The 22,192-nt window shown below is 39.0% G+C and overlaps 1 protein-coding gene across 1 annotated transcript in view; it reads right to left on the bottom strand.

Annotated features, from left to right (window-relative positions):
* The window catches only part of LOC118336577 (thyrotropin-releasing hormone-degrading ectoenzyme-like), a 169,430-nt gene that overhangs the window by 129,147 nt on the left and 18,091 nt on the right, over nucleotides 1-22,192 (bottom strand). Inside the window, exon 3 of the mRNA XM_035673251.1 lies at nucleotides 19,184-19,460. Coding sequence (XP_035529144.1) covers nucleotides 19,184-19,460 — 277 coding nt within the window. The remainder of the gene's footprint in view (nucleotides 1-19,183; nucleotides 19,461-22,192) is intronic.

Genomic DNA, 22,192 nt, shown 5'->3' with positions numbered 1-22,192 from the left:
CACACACACACACACAATGATGTAATGCTGCTGTATCACTGCTGTCACACGCACACACACAGAGGTAAACACTGCTGTCCCAGTAATGTCACTCTGCTATCTCTCCCAGTTTCACTTCCACTCTAATAAAATCTGCTTTCACACAGCTGTAAACACATATTGGATTCTGTACAGTCAGAATAAACATTGTAAATCAGGTTCTATGTGGTATCACAGTGCTAGTGTCATATAAAAGCTCCCGTTAAACTGACACACACACAAAGAATAAAGCAGTTGTGTAGAATTAAAGCTGCCTTCCAGCCGAACACGAAGCTAATTTTACAGGCGACTTGAAGGATTAATTTAGCTCCGACAGGAACAAATCTCTCGTTTTAATCACTCTGAAATATCTCAACAACTACTGGACGGACAGCTACTCAGAAAGTACTGAGATTGAGGAGTTTCTAACTGGTTATAAAATAGTCTCTATTAAATATTGATGCCTTTATATGACCTATAAGACCATCAGAGAGAAGATTGGGTATTTCTATATAGCTCAGATGCAGTCAGATTCCCCTTGAAATCAATGAAACGAGGTGGTAGAAATATTGTATTACTGGAATATTATTACTGATTTCAGTGTTAGATGGAGCGCATTTTAACTGCTTTATATACTGTTAGTTTAATCTATATCACAGTACCCAGCCAACATGTATATGTGGGCCCCCACATGGGTTATGCTGGGCTGCATGGGTACATCGGTTCACCCATGGGGCTCCTTATGTGGGTCCTTGTTAGGTCACTAATGAGAAAGAGAGCAATGGGCAGTGTAAATGAAGCCCATTTGGGTTTCTGGATGCCCAGTTGGGCCCCACCGAACACGCAGATCGCATATGGGCACCATTTTTCAGCCCATCTATTACCTGCATGGGCCCCACATACAAATGCTAGCTGGGTATCATATTTTGTAAATTGATCATATGTTTGTAAAACCTTAAAGGATCAGTGTGTAGAATTTAGTGGAACAACAGTGAAGTTGCAGACTGCAACGAACTGAACTACAGTGGCCGCAAAAACACCCTATTTAGAGCCAGTGTTTGGTTTCTTCCGTTGTCAGCTGGGACTCCCTAAAATCTTGATATTTCGACGAAGGCCAGTGCCTTACGTCCTTTATCACATGTAGTGTACTGTGCCTGATTCACATTGGGCTGCAGTGGAAACATGGCGGACTCCGTACAAGAGAACCTCTGTAGATAAAAACAGCTCTTTCTAAGGTAACAAAAACACAACAATTCTTATTTTCAGCTGATTATACGCTAATGAAAACATAGCTTTGAATATTATATTCAGTCGGGAAGCAGCACCAGATGATATCATCTGGAAGTAATTAAAGTTAATTCTGTGAGGCTGAAATTAAACTTTTGGCAGTAATCTACTTAACATCCTCCCACAATCTCTCTGCTACACTTTCATGCAGATCACAATATTACTTCTTATCTACTAAATGGTTATGGACTAGGATCTCCAGTATCTGGAGTAAGTAGCTTGTGGGGGGGAAGGTGCAAAAGTAAGTAGACAACACCTGTTATTTTAATGTATCAGATATACAATTAATTAACATTTCTTATCTCATGCTGTTAATCCCATTTTCAGGTTGTAGCAACAGGTTATAAACACCACAGTTAGCACTGAGTACTGCAGTTTTTCTGCAGGGTGAATACAAATCAGAGAGATAATTAGATTTGATGTTGGATTTGATTAAATGCCATCACACCCCAACTCATAATCATCACAAAATACTAATAATTACATTGGTACACAATGCAAATACTAATACTACTAACATTAATAATACTAAACAAGTACTAAAGCTATGCTAATGCCACTTCACAAAACTGCTCCTCCTCTTACTCCTCCTCTCAGATTCCCTCAGCAGGACTGATTTTTCAATAAAAATTCAAACTTTTAAAGCTCATCTCCTTTTATTCCCCGCATTCTCCTCCTTCCACCAGAACTCATCTCAGAACACGGCAGCCAGCAGAGTGAATATCTCCTCAGAAAGTGGAAGCTTTATTGAAATCGCAGCTTCTTTCAGCGGACTGGCAGCGAGCTGCTGAATTGAGTATCATCTCCTGAGGATTCCTGAAACGCCTGCAGTCATGTTCTCCCAGGTGAGGAGAAACCAGGATGCATTACATTTTTCAATGGTGTGGGGGGGATGGTGTGACGTTCTTCCTTCAAAGTATCATCAAATACACACTGACTGTGTCTCTAAGGACTGAAATGTGCTGCTTCAACCCAACTAAAACCATTGCACAGTGGCTCAGCAGTTAGTACCGTCGCCTTACAGGAACAAGGTCCTGGGGTTAAACCCTGACGCGCCAAGTTTTGCGTGTTCTGTCTGTGCCTGCGTGTCTTTCCTGCCACAGTCCAAAAACATGCAGGTAAGCTGAAGTGGAAACTTTAAATTGCCACTTGGTGTGAATGTGAGATGTCGGTCATGTTGTGTAGCTCTGTGACAGACTGGCAGACTGCTCAGGGTGTACCCAGCCTCTCACCTAATGCATGCTGGGATTCGCTTCACTGCCACTTTCTGAACCCGAATAAGGTGGCCATCAAATCACGACATGAGGAATATTGCAAATGCAGTCACATTACTCTCTGCCTTCAGGAAATTGTCTTCAGTAACAAGAACCTGGTAGAGCTTCCACTTCACATCCAATATTTGCAGTGTTTCAACAAATCAGAGGAAATGATTGCAAATGTGACCAATCAGTGTCTTTATCTTTATAAATTAGTCCAGATCAGATCTAAAGCTCTCAGCCCACATCAAATAAAATCAAACCCAGTCTGAGAGACTTTACCTCCCCTGAACCTCAGACAAATATTATACACTGGAATATTACAGCTTTGTTAATATGCCCACAATGACAATGCTAGTGGTATATTTACCACATTCACCATCATGGATCAGCGTGTTAGCATGCTCAGAATTGCTAATTTCTACTAAACACAAAGTACACCCCTGTAGGCTGCCCGGTAGCACTGTAGTTGGGCCACAAATGCATAGATTGAAGCCTGACAAGATGGACTTTGCTCGTTAGTCATAAACGTATTAAAGACACAGAAATTGTCATTACACATGGGGAAAAGTCAGAGGATCACCAAAGTCAGTAGGATTCATCCTCTGGGGACCATGAGTGTTTGTAGAAAACTGCATGTCAATCCATTGGATAGTTACTGAGATATTTTAGTCTGGGCCAAAGTGTTGGATTAACTGACTAACACTATCTTGAGCCCTGTTGCTGCTGCTGTAGCTTAATGTTAAATTCAACATTATTTCTAATCACTGCAACAACATGAGTCATGTAATACTCACCAGTGTGCTGCACCGAGTTTCTCTTTTTTTCTGTTTCACTGTTTAAGTACAATGGTTTCTACTCTGCCATCTTGAATTAAACTACTCTTAATAAAAACAAGACCTTAACAGTAAAATCCTTACAAGGAGAAGAAAGGATTATTCTGGGCTGAACTGCTGGGAAGCTTTTAATGTGAGGCAGATTAACAGCAAACAGCAGCAGCAGCAGCAGCAAACTGTCACAACAAACTAAAGCAGATCAAAAAAACCAAGGAGGCTTCTCACCAAAATGCAATCGAATGTACTTTTCAAACCCAGAAAATTAGAAATAAAGTCCCGACTCTAGCTTTCTAACTGTACAGCTTGTCTCAAAAGGCCTGTGGTTCTAACTCTGTGTGGTAGATAAGGGCCACACTTCCCAGGACTGCTAGGCACCGTCACAACTGTAGAGAAACAAACCATTCACAGGATCTCACTTGCACTACAATAAATGTATTAGCATGAACACAGCGGTCACTAGCAGACATGGACTCACCAGTATACTGTAGCATTGCAATCGACATAGCAGCCCTATGAGACAATGAAGAGTTAGATGCATGAAATCAAACAAATGTAGCTCCAAAACTATCAATTTAATTTAGAAAATATGCTCTCTGATTTTATGAATAGATCATTGTACTCTCATATGACTCTGTTAAATATGAGGCTAGAGTGAGGCTAGAGTCGGCAGCGGGTTAACTTGAGAAGATAGGGGGAAACAGCCAAAAGGTAACAAAATCTGCCTCCCAGCACCTCTAATGTCTATTAATATGTTATATATCTTATGTGTTTAATCTGTACAAAAACCAACATTTGCTGTTTTACAGGGAGGCTGTGTGCCGGACTATTTCTTGGCCAACCAGCAGAGACTCCAGGAAGTTGCTGCTTCCAGTAAAGAAATAGTCCAGCACATACCTTTGATGTTCTCATGGATTAAACCATTACTTACTGCTTGACTGCAGAGCTTGGCTAGATGTTTCCAGCTTCATATTAGTGGCAACACATAAAGATGACGAAATAAATCAATAACTGTACTTTGTTTCTTTGAGAGGTTTGCAAAATCTACATTAAAACATGATTACGCCAGTAAAAAAATATATATTAACACTTTAAGAAGTGTAGGGCAAGCAGGAAATATGACCTCTACCCTTCAAAATAAACGTCTCCACTATACAGCCAATGTAGCGCAACATCCTCAGTATTAAACATGAACAAATTCACTTTACAGCAGCAGGGACGAACTCCATCCTTCCAGATACGTGAATTTATTTTAGGAGGTCTGGTCAGGTAGACAGGCAGACGAGTCTGAAGTTTTCATTTTATTCTCACCAGGAAACCACAAAATTAGCCAGTCAGTCAATCAACAGGAGAAAAGCAAGATCAAAAGAGCACAGTGACATTTTCTACTCCGAGCTGAACACTATTCAAAACTTTATGTAATCAGGACACGCACAGAAAAAGGGCAGATAAACACACAAACATTCTCTTCTCTTACTTTTCTCAATTAATTCATCTTCTTTCCTCTTTTCCTTCTTTACCTGCTCCCCCTCTCCCCTCCTCTGCTCTCCTCTCCTCTCCCCTTGTTATCTCTCCACTCGTTTGTGACATCTCTCGCTGCGTTCTGTCGCTTCGTCTGTCGCCCTTGGATGATGGATGGGGTGATGGACGCTCGGTTGCCACGGTAATTTGATGGATGGTTTAGCAACTGATACGAGAGCTGAGAGAGCACACCAACACACACACAGCAGCGTGGTAACACACTCTCCTCGCAGCGTATGTGGGTCCTTGACTTTGAGATCAACAGACCTCAGACAGTCACTACTCCCCTCCATAACAAACACTGCTGACCCATGACTGTGGCGCCATACATCTGTCCAATCATATCATCACTTTTGCTGACGACACCACTGTGATGAAGTGAGACAGCCCGAGAGCCCAACCAAGGATAACAGTCTCTCTGTCAATGTCAACAAGACAAAAGAGATGATTGTTGATTTCAGAAGCATGAACAGAGAGCCAGCAGAGGCAGCATGCAGCGTCTGGTAAACCGTTAACAGCTCCTCTATAGAGAAACAAAGTCCTGACCCACTTCCAGACTCGTCCCATTAGGGAGTCCTCTGCTGGTTTTGATTATACTGAGTGTATGATGTCTGCTTCCTCTATACATTACCCAGGTTGCTAATTGTCTGCAGGTTTGTCTTTGACTCCACCAAAGGTACATTTGAGGATGAACCCCATTTTGGTTCCTGGCCTCATTTATCAAACTGCGAAGATTGTATTTTACATCTGGGCAGTATGACTGCCTGCTCGCACAAGAAAATGAGTATTTATCACATGTATGTATGCACAGCTGTGTGCCATTTACAATGATATATAAACCCCCTAAAATCAACCATATCTGGTGAACCATTTCCCTTTAAAGGCGCACTTGTTGTGAAGCAAGGAAATTATATTGATTAACTGCCAACAAGGTAGAGATACAAATTAATGAAGTAGTCCAGAACTAAGAAGTATTATTTGGAAGTAGATGCACAATTAATCGAAATATTATCATGCAATATCCAAATAACAAAAGTGTGTGACAAAATAGTATTATAATGAAACAAAAGCACCTTGGACTACACATCTAGTTCTCCAGATGTAATAAAACATCTTTTTTTTTTGTGAAAATGAAAATTGTGATGCAGAAATGATCATTCACCTGCATTCTTGCTGCCTCTTTTAAGGTGGACTGAACTTACAATCAAATGAATTAATTTAACTAATTTGTCATGATTTGTCATTTTGCAAACGTATGCATTATACTACAACAATATTCAATGGGGGAAAAAGGCAAAGAGTAGTTAAAAGTATATCTCTTTCTTTCCTGTTGTACCAGTCAATTGGTCTTGAGATTTGTCCTGTGAGGAGGATAAATGAAAGGGTCACATTTATCTTGAAGTTTAAATTTCGACTTCGAGGAGGTCACCACGAGTTAACCTGACAACATGTTTGAAAACCCCTGAATTTGTGACTTGTGGGTCTTTTATATTTTCAAAAGTATGTGCTTTTTTAAGCGGATTTTCCGGTCACCTAACAGATGTCCCCACTGAATCAGGACAGTCCTAAGCATTTCATGTCTTTGTCCCAATAATCAAACTGACTTTTGATAGATAACTATTGGAATATTGTGTCCCAAAAGCAAATTTAGTGAACAGGGACAGGTGCGGCTGCAGAAAATGACGGCAATCAAAAGCTCAAAAAAAGGAATGATGTTATTTAACAACAAACACGCTGCTCCGTGGTTTGATTGTTGTGTTAATGCACCGAACAATTTCAGTGAGCAAAGTGACAACAAAGCAACCAAATTATTTGTTGTGCATGTTAAAGGTGTAAGAGTTAGCCATGCAGCTACAGTTGGACGTTAAAGGGAGTACTGGCAGGGTGCAGCGAAGGAATAGGCACCTGAACTGGAGCTGGGTAAGCAGGGAAATGGAACCAGGCTCAGCTACCTCCCAGTAAACGCCGCTGGACCAGGACCAAACCACCGATTGCTTTATGCTAAACTTCTTACACACTGCACCTTTAAATAATTTTTAATATAATAACATTTTATTGAGCGCCACCTTGTTGCCCTACTTCTTGTCTGTTCTTCTATTTAAGAACAGTTTCTGTTTTGTCTTTCATCAGTCCCTCAGAGAAGCTACATATCTCTGGGGTTTTCTGTTTATATTCTATGTAAAATGGGAATTTACTACCGCACTGAACAATGAAATCATATTATCATTTTTAACACCAATGTCAATTTGTTAGCATTACACAACTGCAGCCCCCATGAGACTTTAATCCTGTCTCTCCTTATTCAAATCCATGTGGTTAAACTTTGGTTAAAATAATTGGTGTCACATAAAAATCAAATGTTAAAGTGACCTTTATCATTTTAAAATACTAATCTGACCTATAGTATATTATCATTATAGGCTATTAATGTGACCTTTATTATCATTATAGAATGTTAATGTGACATTTAATATCATAAAGATAGACTTTGTGACAGTGCCAAAAAACTTTCCACCAGCTCACTTGATATAGATACAGATAGGTGAAAATCCACCACAAACCTCCAAGTCCCTGGAACCCATTCTCCCATACTTTAACACACTTTTAAAATGTATTTTCACTCTTACTTACATATATGTACATTTAAAAGCAATCTACTCAGACATATTGTTGCTTACCTGACACTTCTTCTCTCATCTTTGTTTGGTATCCATTACTTTAACTGACACAAGAAGTTCCTCCTTAAGCAGGAAGTCACTCTCAAACCAGGAAATAAGACTTGCTCAGCTTATCCTAACCAAGCGGCAACAACTGCAGTTACTCTAACGGCCACTAGAGGCTGGCTCCAGCAGTGAGTCAATCTCCATAAGGCCCCATATTAAAATGTCCAACTTTACATGAAAAATAAACATTTTTACAGTCTGTTACAAAAATACGTTCCAGTCTCTATAGCTAATTTCCCTGTTCATGACAACTGTACCGTGGTTGAATTTTATATATCAAGGCTTAAAGTTGTGCATAATTAATTGCTCAGCTCCACCCCCTCCTTGCCATTTTTTTTAGATTAGCTGGGAGCCGACAGAGTCAGGACTGCCAAGATGGCGACAGCGAGATCCGACCACACTGAGCTTCACAACAGCTCTATAGAAACCTGTGGTTTAGGTTATTTTAATTATACAGTCTATGATCCTAACCTAATGTTAAATACTGGTAGTGAGAGTTTGGGTGTCCTCATTTTAAATCCTCCCTCCCTTTGTACAGTGAACTTCAGCTTCATCCTTTTGGATGCAGGTATATAGTCCCAAGATATAAAACAAAGAGGTCTAAAAACAGCTTTCATTCAGACCGACAAGTTGTAGTAACATGGCACAGACTTTTTTTATTGTTTTTATCTGCCTTTTTTTTAGCCCTTTTATTCTAGTGGTTATTTATCTTAGTGTTTTTTTTATTGATCTCTTTAAGTCCTGATTTTTAGAGCCTGGAGCACTTTTACTTTTTGTTCATGTTTGTTGTCTGAGTTGTTTGTTGCTTTTATATTTTTGTCAAGAGGAATTTGGGGAGTAAGTAGTAGTAGTAGTAAAATCTTTTAAAAATAATGTCTGAGAAGAGAAGTTAGAGATTCTTAGGTTCATGACTGACTGGATGGAGAACTTTGTGATCACATTCAAACCTTATCTGAATTTCTGTCAATCTCAAGACTTGTTGAAGATTTAAGAAACAGAGAAGCAATCATTACATTAAAGTCCTTGTGGGGATGAAATATTTTATCATAATTAGCTCTCCGGTTGAAAAGATCTATGAGTTGATTGAACCTCAGATTTTAAAAACTATAAAGCAAGACCCCCAATACCCCAATGGATTGCTGCAGTACTTGCATCTCATTTTCCCCGTTCACGCTGATCGTGACCTGATCATGACCCTGCTTGAGCTTCTCAGCCAATCACAGCACGATAAATGACTTCTTTTTCCACTAAACTCTTCCTCACACGTACATACGTCCTTCTCTTACATACATATACGTTCTTCAGACATGCATACAATTTCTTCCTATTCACAGTTGCTGATACCTTTAATACAACTAAAACATTTAAACATTTCAATGGTATGTGTGGTTATTATAAAACATTATTGACGTTAACTAATATTTAAAAAATGAAATATTGATATCATGTAAATAATCCAGTGCCCCTTAAATATTTCTTTCCATTCTCACTTTGTGGTTGCTTCTTTTTGTACACTTATGGTTACAGACCTCCTTACACTCGCATTTTGAGTCATACTGCAAAATAGAACAAAACACACAGTAAAAGTGTTAAAAGTTAAAGATGAATTTGACTTTCAGCATTATTATTTTTTAGTTTTCTATAAATATCTTAATATAAAAGTGTAGTGAAAATCTGATATATCAGCCCTAATCTATATATGACATTAATGTGACATTTATTGTCATTACAAAACATTAACAAAACCTTTATTAACATACATAACATTAATGTGACATTTATTATCATTATAAAACTTTATTAAGATCTTTATTATCTATATATAACATTAATGTGACATTTATTATCATTAAAAAACTTTATTAAGATCTTTATTATCTATATATAACAATGTGACAATTATTGTCATTATGAAACATGTTTATAATTTATATATAAAATTAAATGTGAAATTATCATGTAATATTAATACAAGCTTTACTCTCAGCCATGTTGAACATTTTTCCTCAAAACCTTTCTGTGATCCAGATAATCCAAAATGTCCTTTCAGTAATCTCTGGATATGAGGAACCCTCGCTGTCTGAAGCTTTGTGTTTGTCTCGGTAAAGGCAGGTGTGTTGTTCACATTCAGAATCCCAGCGACCATTAGCTGGCAGATAAACACCAACAGTCTGTGCTTTATGACGCCAACAGTTGCTGGAATGACAGACGATGAAGGAATAACAAGCTAAATGGCTGCAAGATGGAGGTTTTATTGAACCAGGAGCTGCTCAGTGGGTCATCACACACTGTTTGTTTGTTTGTTTGTTTGTATTCTGTCAGACTTTAATCCTCCCTGAAGGGAAAGCGGCTCATTACAGGAACAGAGATTCTTACAAAGACACATTATACTGACAATACAACAGAAAGACAAACAGCTGTTTTCTGAAGGAGGTGAAGAAAGAAAAGGGGGCTCTTTGAAAGGAGGGGAATTTGAGTTGACAATGAAGCCGGGAAGTGTCCCAGACTGACTGAAGTTCTGTTTGTGCAACTCAGCTCATCTGAAACAGCGAGTGCCTCATATTGGACTTTATAACTGTAAAACCTGTAAAGTCTTGATACCTTCTTTTCTTTTTAATTTAATTGGACTTAAGTCTTCCTTTATGGGTTTTAAGGAAATCCTCGTACTTTTGATGCTAAAACTTGTTGAATTATTTGAAAAGTACATTGTCAGAAAGCTGAAAACAGACTTTTTTTAAATTATCTTATTAAAAGTTAATGTTTTTGAGATGCAAGGAAGACAAATCCTTCAATACAGCCATCTTAATTGAACTACTAACAAATTGAACTACTTAGCAAGCCCCGAGAAACCATCCTTACCAACCGAGCAACCACAACACCTTGACAACAGAGCTAATCACCTAGCAACCACCTGGTAATACAATATCGTATCGACCGCCTTCTAACATACCGACTTTAGCTGAGGTTGATTTTAGCAGTGTAACAGTTTGGGTCCATGTTTCTCGGTTGAGCTAACGTTAGCTTGAAAAGAGTGGAAAAAGACGACATAAACTTGACGTTTATTTCTAACACATCAACCTTTCCAACACATTATCTTATCTTTACAGCAGACAAAACATTTATTTTAGAAGATTCTAGTTCCTGCCGTCTGATTCACACGTTAACATTATCTCTTAGCTCATTTGTGCAGGCCACGTTGCATCATTTATGTGGACTAAATTCCTGCTCTGGGAAGTCTCCAGCACACACTGACGCTTTGCTTTTCTTTCTGCGGTTTTGAGGAGGATGGAGGGATGAATGTTTCTGTCAGATGAAGCCATTTGAGCGGATATGAAGAATATGGAGGGATGTTTTTTTTTTGTTTCTTTTCCCCCTGCCACCATATAAAGCCATTTCTTTCAGAGGTTTGGAGGAGGAGGATGGAGGGATGTGAGGATTAATGTTTCTGTCAGAGGAAGCTGCTCTGCAAACAGACAGCGGCGTCTCCACTGCCTGAAGGCTGAAACAAGGATTTTAATATGAGAGCAATGCTGTAACAGACACAGAGAGAGTATCCAGCAACTGTTTGTATAGTATACGAAAATATGCATGTGCTACATGTTCATGCCCTGCACACAGCCCGTTGCCTGTATATAAACTTGTATCCTGTTTTCAAAACTTGTTGTTCAACCGGGACACTCTCTCCCTCTTTATCTCAAATCTCCTCATGAATAATCAGGTATGTCACGGCATGAACGGTATTTCACGCCTGTGCTAATGGAAGGAAAATCCATTTATTCAACACTTATCAGTGGAAGATCTGAGGTATTTCATCATGTGTTCATGTCTTCTTCACAAGTTCCCTGCAGAGGAACTACAATCTGGCCAAAGCATGCACGCTGTTTTTCTAATCATTTAATCATCCTAAATAGAATTTCAGCTCCTCGTGACTTTTGCATCATCGCTGCTCTTCAACCAAACCGCTGAATCGTTCTTCCATCGACACTAATGGGTTTTTAGTGATGACTTTTATTTTGTTGTACTGCATACCGTCGCCCTCAGGCAACAGAAAACCTTTTCGTCCCTCAAACCCTCCTTCAACATTTAAAAAAAAAAAGTTCCTACACATAACAATGTGCTTTTATGTGTCTGAACAATCCGTTGAGGTGCAGGAGTGGGTTTGATGAATCAACGGGGGACGGAGCGACTTCCAGGAAGAGAAATGCAGTGACGTCATGATCTGAGTGGATGCAGAGATAAATGTCACTTATTTGCTTGTTTGAATAGAGATAAGTTGTGTGTGAGAAGCATATTTAATTGGATTTTTGAGGGGGAAAAGTGTATATTATATATATTATACATACAGGAGTTCTCTTTATTGCCTCCGGGCAATGTTGTGTACTTTCCAGAGTATTACTGCGCTCAGTGAAGGACTTAATGTGATCTGACACGAAGGTCTTAGTCTGTGTTATTTAGAAACGTATTCACAGGGACATTCTATGGGGTGACAGAAGCCTAATCGAACAGTTAGGATCAATACATTGACACCGACTGACAAAACTGTGTAAACCAGAAACGTTCTGAATAAATATGATATAAAAACGAATTAACTGAAGCTATTAGCAGAGTTTCAGGAGCAGGAACCTCAATTATGTCTCTTCTGGCACTCCCATACATGGTAAATGGACTGTACTTACATAGCGCCTTTCTAGTCTTCCGGGTGCTATGGCGCATTCCCCAACCAAAGTTTCCCCACAACGATTAGGCATCCAAGAAACACAATAGTCAAGCATAATACAACATTTTCTCACTGCTTATTTCTAATTTCTAATGTTTTTTCTTGGTGTTCTACTGGTTTTAAGCTGGCTTCAGATGATAAAAAGTTGCTTTCCGATCACAGTGTGGTACAGACACTTACAAAGGCAAAGTGCAGTACAGGTATACATCATCAAAAAGTGTGCAAGGAAGCTATTCGCTATGTTTCTAGGCAACAATAACGATTGCAGGATGCATTTGAGTTTATTACTTTTTTACATTTTTACATTTACCTCTACCTCCCTTGCTTGCTTACATGTGTCACTTCTGTCTACATCACATTCAGCTGTTATACATATACAGGTTTATCTAGGGGTATTTATATAGCTGTATATGGTCAGTGGAAACCAAGGTCAAAGTTGAAATTGAATAAAATATTTGTATGGAAAGCCATAATGTGTTCTGTAGAGGGTTGTAATTCCATTTATTTTAACTGATCTGCAGATTTAATTATTTGCCAGCAAGGGATTCTTTATTTGAGAACCCTGCTTGGATCCAGTGGTACGTGACCAGCAATCAGTAAAGTGAAGTATGAGGGTTACGCAAGTTACATAACTGTGTAACGTGCTCAGAATGATTTAATGCATTTCTCGGGTTCAAATATGTAAATTTATCCTAAGTTATTGCAACAAATACCTCATGAGTACACACAATCAAGTACATTCAAATAAAGTTAATGAGGACCAAGAAAGGTCAGAGTGCACATCCAGCATGCAGAGTCATTGTCTTTGAATCAACAGTGTGCAGTAATGTCGAGCAGCAGGAGGTCTATCCTTTCTCTCCGGGGTGGAAAAGGATGGAGAATAAGCACTTTTCTGAGTTTTGCATAGTTAAATCAGTCTTGAGTATTGTAATGAATGAATAAATGAATATTGAAATGTGCATATTGGATGCTGTAGGATTCTAATTCAAGATCATCTAGAATGGGAGTGTTTGTGAGAAGCTTAATGTCTCTGAGTAATATCTCTAAGCAGTAAGTGTATAAATTACCAAGTAATTCGCTAATCTCTCTTATCTTGGAAACATCAGCTGTAAGTAGTCTCGACTAGTGGGAAATGGGAGCACACTCCGATGTCCTGGAAAATCCATTCATCCATTATCTTTGTAGGCTTATCCAGTGCGGGATCGCAGGGGACCGGAGCCCGGCGCACACTGGCCTATGTGTGTGTATATAACAGGTTTGTAAAGATTATCCAATGCATATTTAAAGGCTGATACATGAAGTATGGGTACACTGATACACAACAGATCTGATCCTAAAATTCTGTATCTAAGTTGGTAAAAATAAATGATATTCTGCAGTAAAAAGAGGATATTTCAAGCAACCCCCTTTTTCTAGTGTATCTAATATCCTTTTTTACACCAAAATCTGTGGTTTTTCAAATGCAGGTAAACCAAACTAAAAATAAACGATTGACTCCCTTCCCATTGCCAGTAGACAAGTTCACCTTTCTGTTTTAATGTCACGGACGCGCTTGGAAAACAGGGTTAGGAAACAGGAGAAAGCAGCATCTGCTATTTGCCTTGGACCGCGAGCGATGCCTCTTTCGCTCAGCATTTTGGATATGTGGTTGTATATCTGTCTCTCACAGGACCAGACCTATCTCCGTAGCGCTGTGCCAGTGACCTGTCGACTTATTTCCTCTTCCCCTCGAATCAGGAGAAGCTCTCTTACTTCGCTTTTGTGCCACCAGAGTTGTTCTGATGCCGATAACAGCATTGCATATTCCTCCAATACTGCCTAATATGCGGTGTGCAGCTTACCCTACTACCAGTTGAGTTTAAAACAAAATACACACCTAGGTTTAGGCGATCTAAGTGGGGGGGTGAAGTAGTATGAAACTTTAAAGGACAACATAGATTATTTCCAGGACATTTAATCAATTTCCAGGTGTTTCCATGATCAAACTAATCTCTAAATTTCCAGGTTTTCCAGGATACTTGTGAACCCTGATGAATGCTGACTGTACTGAAGACAAAAGCCAGATGTATGTGGGTTAACCAGTGTGAAATGGGCTTCCTGGAAAAATGTCCACACCCTAAGAAATGTCGCCTGAAATCGTAATATTACAGGTCCTTCATGGTAAACACGTTTGTCCACTACTTTAAAGTCAAAACTGCTTCATTAAATGCCTGTGCAAAGAATGTAGGTCAGCCCTTTGAGAAACTCTATGAATCAGTACAGTAATATTATATTAAGGCTGGCCAACAACATTGTCTGCGACCCCGACCACGTCCTGAACAGTGAATACAAACTCTTACCAACAAGCCCGAGATACAGCGTTCCGCGCTTTAACAAGATTAGACTGAAGCACTCTTTTGTGCACCAGTCAGTCCTAAAATTAAATATGGAGCTTAATCCCAGTTTAAATGCAGGTTGAAGGGTCTTGAATATTGTCTTCTGTTAAATGTATCTCATTTCTTGGCATGATTTATGTTTTTTCTGTGATGTTGCAAATGGAGCTGCTGTGATGCAAGACAAGCAATTTCAGAGTATCATCATCATCATCATTATCTGCAGCAGCAAAATGCACATACAGTATGTTGCTGCTGTTGATTTAAGAGGCTTACGTGTTCACAAAAAACAGTCAACCTGAGGCTATTAGCTGCTAACGCTATTCCCAAAGCAGATTGGAGCCAGCTTCTCCTGGTTGAAGAAGTGGTTCTCTTTATTAGGACATGGGCTGTTACAGTGTTGTTGGAAATACAAAATCAAAATGGAGGTCTGGGAATCAAAGCATATACAGTAATAATATCCTGTTGGCAGCATTTCTTTAAAATCGGATTACCTAAAACCTAATACGTTTTCATTCACGACCAACTAAAAGTATCGGATGTTTCGAATCAAAGTTGCTACAATATTAAATCACAGTTAAATCAAATCATATTGTATTGGCTTTAAATCATATCTGTATAATTTTTGTATTCGATTGCAGCCCGTGTACCTTGATACATATTATTAAATCCTTTGCGAGATACACACTCCTAATATATATATATATATATATATATATATATATAAATAACTTTTTATACAATTCTCTGTCTGTATTATGGATTTTTTTTTATAATTTTTAACAATCATACAAAATTAATAGGCTTCTTTTTTTGACAAATTCAGTGTTTTCTTGACCCTGACGCTTGTTCTATTAGACAATATACTTTACATTATATGTACATTTCTTCACAGAGATAATGGCCCACTCTGAACCACCGGTCTATACAACCAGAACTGGAACCAGAGTTACGACGTGTAACCTTTGATTTCTTTAATTTACTCTGATGAATGTAAAATAATGGAATTGATGCTTCTAGTTTTTTTGGTAAATAAAAAGGGAAAGAACAAAAATAAAGATGAATGTATTCATTGTAAAGACTAAAACTCACTGTCTGATTACTCCACACACACACACACACACACACACACCACACATCCCAACACACGACACACACACCCAACCCACGACACAAGGGACACACTACCACACCAAAGACACACAAAGACACACAGGGACAATGGAGACTGGTGATGGTTATAAATGACCCAGATATGAATTGTCATTAAAACAGTATTTCGCCAAAATTATCTTCCAGTAACAAGGAGACACAAGCAGAGTGTGTGTGTGTGTGTGTGTGTGTGTGTGTGTGTGTGTGTGTAGTGCTGTCCTTGAGTCTCTGGCAGACGAGATGGATGAGCTGTAATTACACTGATAGAGAGATGATCGGAGGAGGGGAAGAAGAAGAAGAAGAGGAGGAGAAACAAGGTCGTGCATGTATTTGTCCTTGTATAGTAGCGTGGACGCGTGCGTGTGCATATTTCAGTTTTAAATGTTATGGTTGTTAAAAGGATGATGGGATATCGGCCGAATACAGAGGCGGAAGGTTCTGACTTTCAAATCAGAATCATAACAGACACGATAGACATGATAAACACTGTGAAGCATAGACATAAAACGGATAGAACTGTCTGGTCTTTTACAGCCTGGGGGTTGGACTTCAGGCTGGTGTCGACTGATGCAAGTTCATTGGTCTGGTTCTGGATGCCGACTCCGGCTCCAAGTACTTAAAACCGGATGTTTGAATCATTAAAACTAAACATTTTCCTGCTGTAAGCTGACGGGCGGCACAAATGGAGAGACTTGGGGCGGACCGCTCAAGGTGAAAGGGACACGTTCGTGCTGGTGTTATAAAAACAACTGGAAGTAATTTATTGTAGTTTGGCCACTAATTTGGCCGTTTAATGGCCAGCAGTTGCAGCAGCAGCAGCAGCAGCTCACAGAGGTAATTAACGTACTTAGCACCCAATTGCTACAATTAGTCAAAAATAGCACTCCTTTTTAGTCATAACTCAGTCGAATCTGAACACACAGACATGGTTCACATAGGTTTAGATTCAGTGATCTACACTTTCACCTTTATAATTATCTTTAATGTCCATCGTTAATAAATATTCATAAACCTGCTTAGAAACCAAAGAAAAACGACTCCAGAACTTGAGAATCATCACGATTTTAAGTTTTCTTCTGTATTAAAGTAAGCCAGTGATAGTTGTCTGTACATGCATGGTTACACTGCAAACAGGAACAGGTAATAGATAAATCGGCATACTTTTAATGCTGCCAATTTACCAAAATGTAACAAATATATACTAAAATGCGAGGTAGTAACAGTATATTCCCTGTTTACCAAGCATTATGAAAACTAAAGTTTCAGAAATTGGAGTGTGATTATCCCCAAAATAGAAGCAAGATGAAGTACAGGAGTGACAAAACCATAAATATTACCTTGTTTCATGTTGCACGAAGAACTTTGGGTCATTACTGAGAAACATGGTTCTTGTATCCCGGGAAGAGTGACATTGAACTATGCCCATTCATATACTATATCTGGCCTGTGTTGAAAACCTGCAGGCACAGTTTTCTCAGTTATTTTTCTTTTGGTTGAAGGGAAGGTTGACAGTGTCAGACTTTAAAAACCCTTGATCCAAACCTTCTCAAATTTGGCACCGACTAAAATTCGGTCCTCTGTTTTCTCCCAGCATATCCAAGGGTTCACACAGCTGTTGCAAGGGGGAAAAAGAAGTGACGAAGCTATGTCGACCTCTGTATGGAAGTTAATTATCTCTAATCTCAGAAACTGTTATCTCGAGTTCACATCTTAAGCGGTGTGTTATCCTGAGATAACAAATGCAGCTATGTGCCTTAATTATATCATCCGGAGATGTTAAACTGTTTTCTCAGGATTTAGTCATTTATCAGCCACTATCTCCAGATCATTTGTAGTATTTTAAGCCAGTTGCCCTGATAATGTAATTAAGCATTTTTTCCATGTGATAGCAACTCAGTTTTTATCAAGATGTGTTCTCAAGACCTCCGTGATTATAACTTCTAAAGTAGACGATTTAAACTCCCAAATGTGTCTAATTACACAGATTTAATAACAATAAAAGAGTTTATTCAGTTTAACTGACTCTGAGATCTTATGGTGCAGAGGAATTGTAATGATCAAAGAATAAGATTTGAATGCTAAAATTGCTAAAAATGTATGTTTCTAAGGACTAAAGACTTGTATTTCTTATGCAAACCAAAGGATATATACGTTTTTACAGTTCAAAATATGAGGATCTATTTTTTTTAAATGTAATAGAATATTCATAGGTATGTTTTCATTAGTGTATAATCACCTGAAAATGTGAATCATTATGTTTTTGTTACCTTAGAATGAGCAGTTTTTATCTACAGAGGGTTTCTATCAATCAATCACAATCTTTATGAGATTTGCGGCCACCGTAGTCTCCATTATGCTTGTATGCGAGAGGTATTCAGTTGGCTGCAATCCGCTATTTTACTACTAGAAGCCACTAAATTCTACACACTGGTCCTTAATACCAAACAAAAATTTCAGGGCAAAACAATCTAAATTGAGTCAGTTTCATTGAACCTATATACAGCCAGGATGCACACACTCTCTCCATATCCGCACTAAAGCTGGATCCTTGGACTACAAGAAGAATTAACCATGACTACTAAACCGACTTAGACGTGTAAAATGGCCTATAACTTTCTGACGTATATATAAAGCTATCACAACTTCATCATGTCTAATATTATCACAGTGTGACGACTGTGGCTCACGTTTACCCCAGAGCAAAAGATATAATGATATGACACACAGTTTAGACGCGATCAGGGCTTAAATGTGTCATTACTTCAAGATAACGAGCGTCTGTATTTCGTGTTCTATCCACACAGATTTCCATTATAGGAGGTATTTCTCTCCTCTCAGCCTCGAGACAAACGGGAGTCCCAGAAGAGGAGAGAGCAGGAATGACAGAGAGGAAAAGAAGGCACAGAATCAACAACATTTGGTTTTTGGTACTTAATGAGATCATTAAGTCAAGATCACAGGATGAGTGCTTTAAAAAAATAAATAAGAGCACCGAAAAACTACATCTCTAATTTAAGAGAAGCAGATAATTAAGACAAGATCAGGAGATATAAGTTAGAAAAATACCTTTTTAACGCTTGAGCTTGCTCACTTTTCTTATTTCTTCTGACTTCTATCTTATATTAATTTATTGTTTTTATTAGATGTGTTAATTTCTTTCTTTCTTGTCCTGTTCTAACAGTTTTCCTATCATCACTGAAACAAACTTTCTGCACATCTTCAGCCTTAAAAGCAGTTATTTCTCTCAGGTAAAGCTGCAATAAAGGAACTCTAAAACCACAATCCCAGCAGTGTCGACACTCACCGTCACGCCGCTGTCAGTCTGCGTCTCTCTGTAGGTGAAGTTACAGACGGCCCAGGCCAGGTAGTACGTGGACATGCGGGGCGTGCGGGCGAAGCGATTGGTCACCCAGCCGTCCTCATCCGACAGCGAGTTGCTCTCCACGGGCATGTTGGACAGCGAGGTGTACTGCGGGTCGTGGCTGAGGGTCAGGGTGAACGTGGCCTTGTAGATGGGCTCGTCGAAGCAGGGGAAGGCCTTCCTAGCGTGGATAGGACTAAACTGAGTCACCGCCAGGTAACTGGGAGGGAAACAAATGAACTGTGTTACTGTCAAATAAAGGAAGATAAAGGGCTTTCAGGAGGACGTGTAATTTGCAATGATACTACAACCACATGGAGGGGCAAAATCTGGACATTCCAACCGTTTAACCATTATTTAGCTAATTACCTATTTCAAATGATTTATTCATTACTTTTAGCTAACTATTTAATTTCCGCCGCTCTATTGCTAACTAGTTTTCACTCACTCTTAAAAGGTGGGGTCAATTATTTTTCCAATATCAATGCTTTGGCGACTAAAAAACTCACCAATCAACTGTTGATACCATTAGACACCAATTAAGGCTTGATAGATATGTTGAATTAAACATATTGATTTTGTCATGTGTAGCCACATGTTTTGACGGTTTCCACAACAGATAGTGTTTCCTTCTCTGACAGAAATACAGTCGTTATTCATGTATCCCCTGACAACAACAGAAGTACACCCCCGGCTGGGAATCACTGCACTTTATACAAGCTTTATAAAGCCACTACCATAACAGCGAGTTTCAAGAAGGATTTTTCCAACCAAATAACTGCCTCATCTTTTTACACAGCAGCAGACCATTTGTCAGATGTCAGTCACTTACTCGCAAATCACAACGCACTATACAGGGGATTTTGATGAAGAGGTTAATGTAGTGTATCAAATGGCCAAATCAAACAATTTTGGACACCGCTCAGGTCACTCCTTTTATCCAGCAGCTGTCTGAATTTGCTTTCTTTCCCTCGTCAGTGAAATGCAATGACGGCAGTTGGCTTTCATTTCGTGACATCCGATTGTACACCATTTTTCCTGGCACTGTGGGATCATTTGAATCCACTGCTTTGGGTAAACAGAAATTTGGACAGTACTACAAAATGTGAAACCTACTACAAAAGGGGGACAACGTTGTGAATAATGAGCAGTTTGGGACCCAGATTCAGTAAAATGTGAAGGTTTTCTTTCCAAAAAGCTGGTCCAGCAGCTGCAGGTCAGTACGGTCATAAACACCCAGGGGGTCCTAATGTTTGCTAGAGGTGGCTAATATGGATAAATCTATCACAAAATGTCTAATTTTATTGTATAATAACTGTGGGTGATCAAGTGCTAGGGTGAAATGATTATCTGTTATGCATTATGTACTTTTTACGAATGCAAGCGCTATCAGATTAAAATGTGTCAGTAACTCATTAATAATTTAGTTGGTGGAACAGATACAGGTAACAGTGTACTCATCCCTAAATAATGTCTTATTTAATCATACAGTACATTTTCAAGAACTTCAGTCATTTCACAATAATGAAAACACAGCTATATGTGTAAAAGCAGTTATTGCATGGACACAAACACAGAGACAACTTATATACTAACTACTAATATATAATACTATAACTAATAATACTAACTTTCATATATCCAACAAAGGTTTATATGGTCTCATACATACAAATAAGACACATAACACATAAAAGTCTCAGTGTTTTGTTGTGTGTGGACCCGGGGGAAGAGTAGCTGCTACCTTATTCCAAGAATAAAGAATCTAGCACAAATACACACATCACAAATCTTGCCGTTCATTCAAGGGCAATAAACGGGTTTAAGGAGTTCAGGGTCCAGGTTGCAGTGATTCCCTGAGGACAATGTCTGGAACTGGTGATGATGAGATGGATGGAGAAAAAAAAACATCCTCCGTGCTTTTTAGTGGAGAAACCATTCGAGGAAGAGGAGATGACACATCTGTACACGAAGAATGAAGCTACCAACAGCAGCCAGTTAGCTTAGCGTAGCATAAATACCAAAAACAGCTCACTAATTAATACGTTTCATGGGAGCTTATTGACCAAATATTACTTGGTCAGGACCAGTTGCAAAGACTTTAGGAAGTTACTGTTTTCTTGCAGATTAAACATACAAGTGTCTGAATTTGACACAACCATACCATTCAGCACAACCATAACCACAACATACACCTAACCAATACTTTTGCCATGTTTTATCCATTTTAATAAAGACATTTTCAGCACCATTTTGTGTTTAGCGCAGATATGTTTTATTTTTTCCCACCCGTATTCTGCCCGTACTCTCCCTCTGATTGGCTCTGACACTGCCATTTTAACCAACCAAATCGCCAAACCAATCAGCGGCGGAGTAGTTCACGTCTTTGTGGTGTAAATCAAGCATAACACGGATGCATAGGGTTCAGACTCACCAGGAGGTGGCAGTATGCAGGAAGGAGTAAGGATACTCAGTGCTCATGAGTACTGGCCAATCTCTGGCACCGCATACTACCTGTTAATGAGTGAACTTCAGAGGTGCTGGAAGGTGTTACCTTTGGACAGAGCTACGCTAGCTGGTTACCCATTAATGCTGAGCTTATGCAACAGTATATCTAAAGTTTACAGATATTAGTCATCATAAGCAACTCGGTCATAGCAGACCGAGTACAGCTGCAGCAGCAAAACCCCTGATGAGCAACGGCGCTTCAGTTTTATTGCTTATAAATATAATTTTCATTTGCGAGAGGAAGGTTGAGTTATGTTTTCTTTCAAAAGTTATAGTTTCAACTTAAAATCCTCACGGACCTCCTTTGCTTTGTCCTTTTATCTCATTGTAAACTTGTCATCTCTCTACATTTCTCTCTCTTCTTGCTTCCAAGTGTTGAGTCTGTGTGATGTCTGATACCGGAGTGGATCGAAACAAACTGCGTTATCGGCATCAGAGGAGAAA

This window comes from Morone saxatilis, unplaced genomic scaffold, assembly GCF_004916995.1.
Source record: "Morone saxatilis isolate NCDOM2014 unplaced genomic scaffold, NCSU_SB_2.0 Contig10, whole genome shotgun sequence".
Classification (NCBI taxonomy): domain Eukaryota; kingdom Metazoa; phylum Chordata; class Actinopteri; family Moronidae; genus Morone; species Morone saxatilis.
The sequence above is the reverse complement of the archived record's forward strand: the minus strand, read 5'-3'. Positions and strand labels throughout refer to the sequence as shown.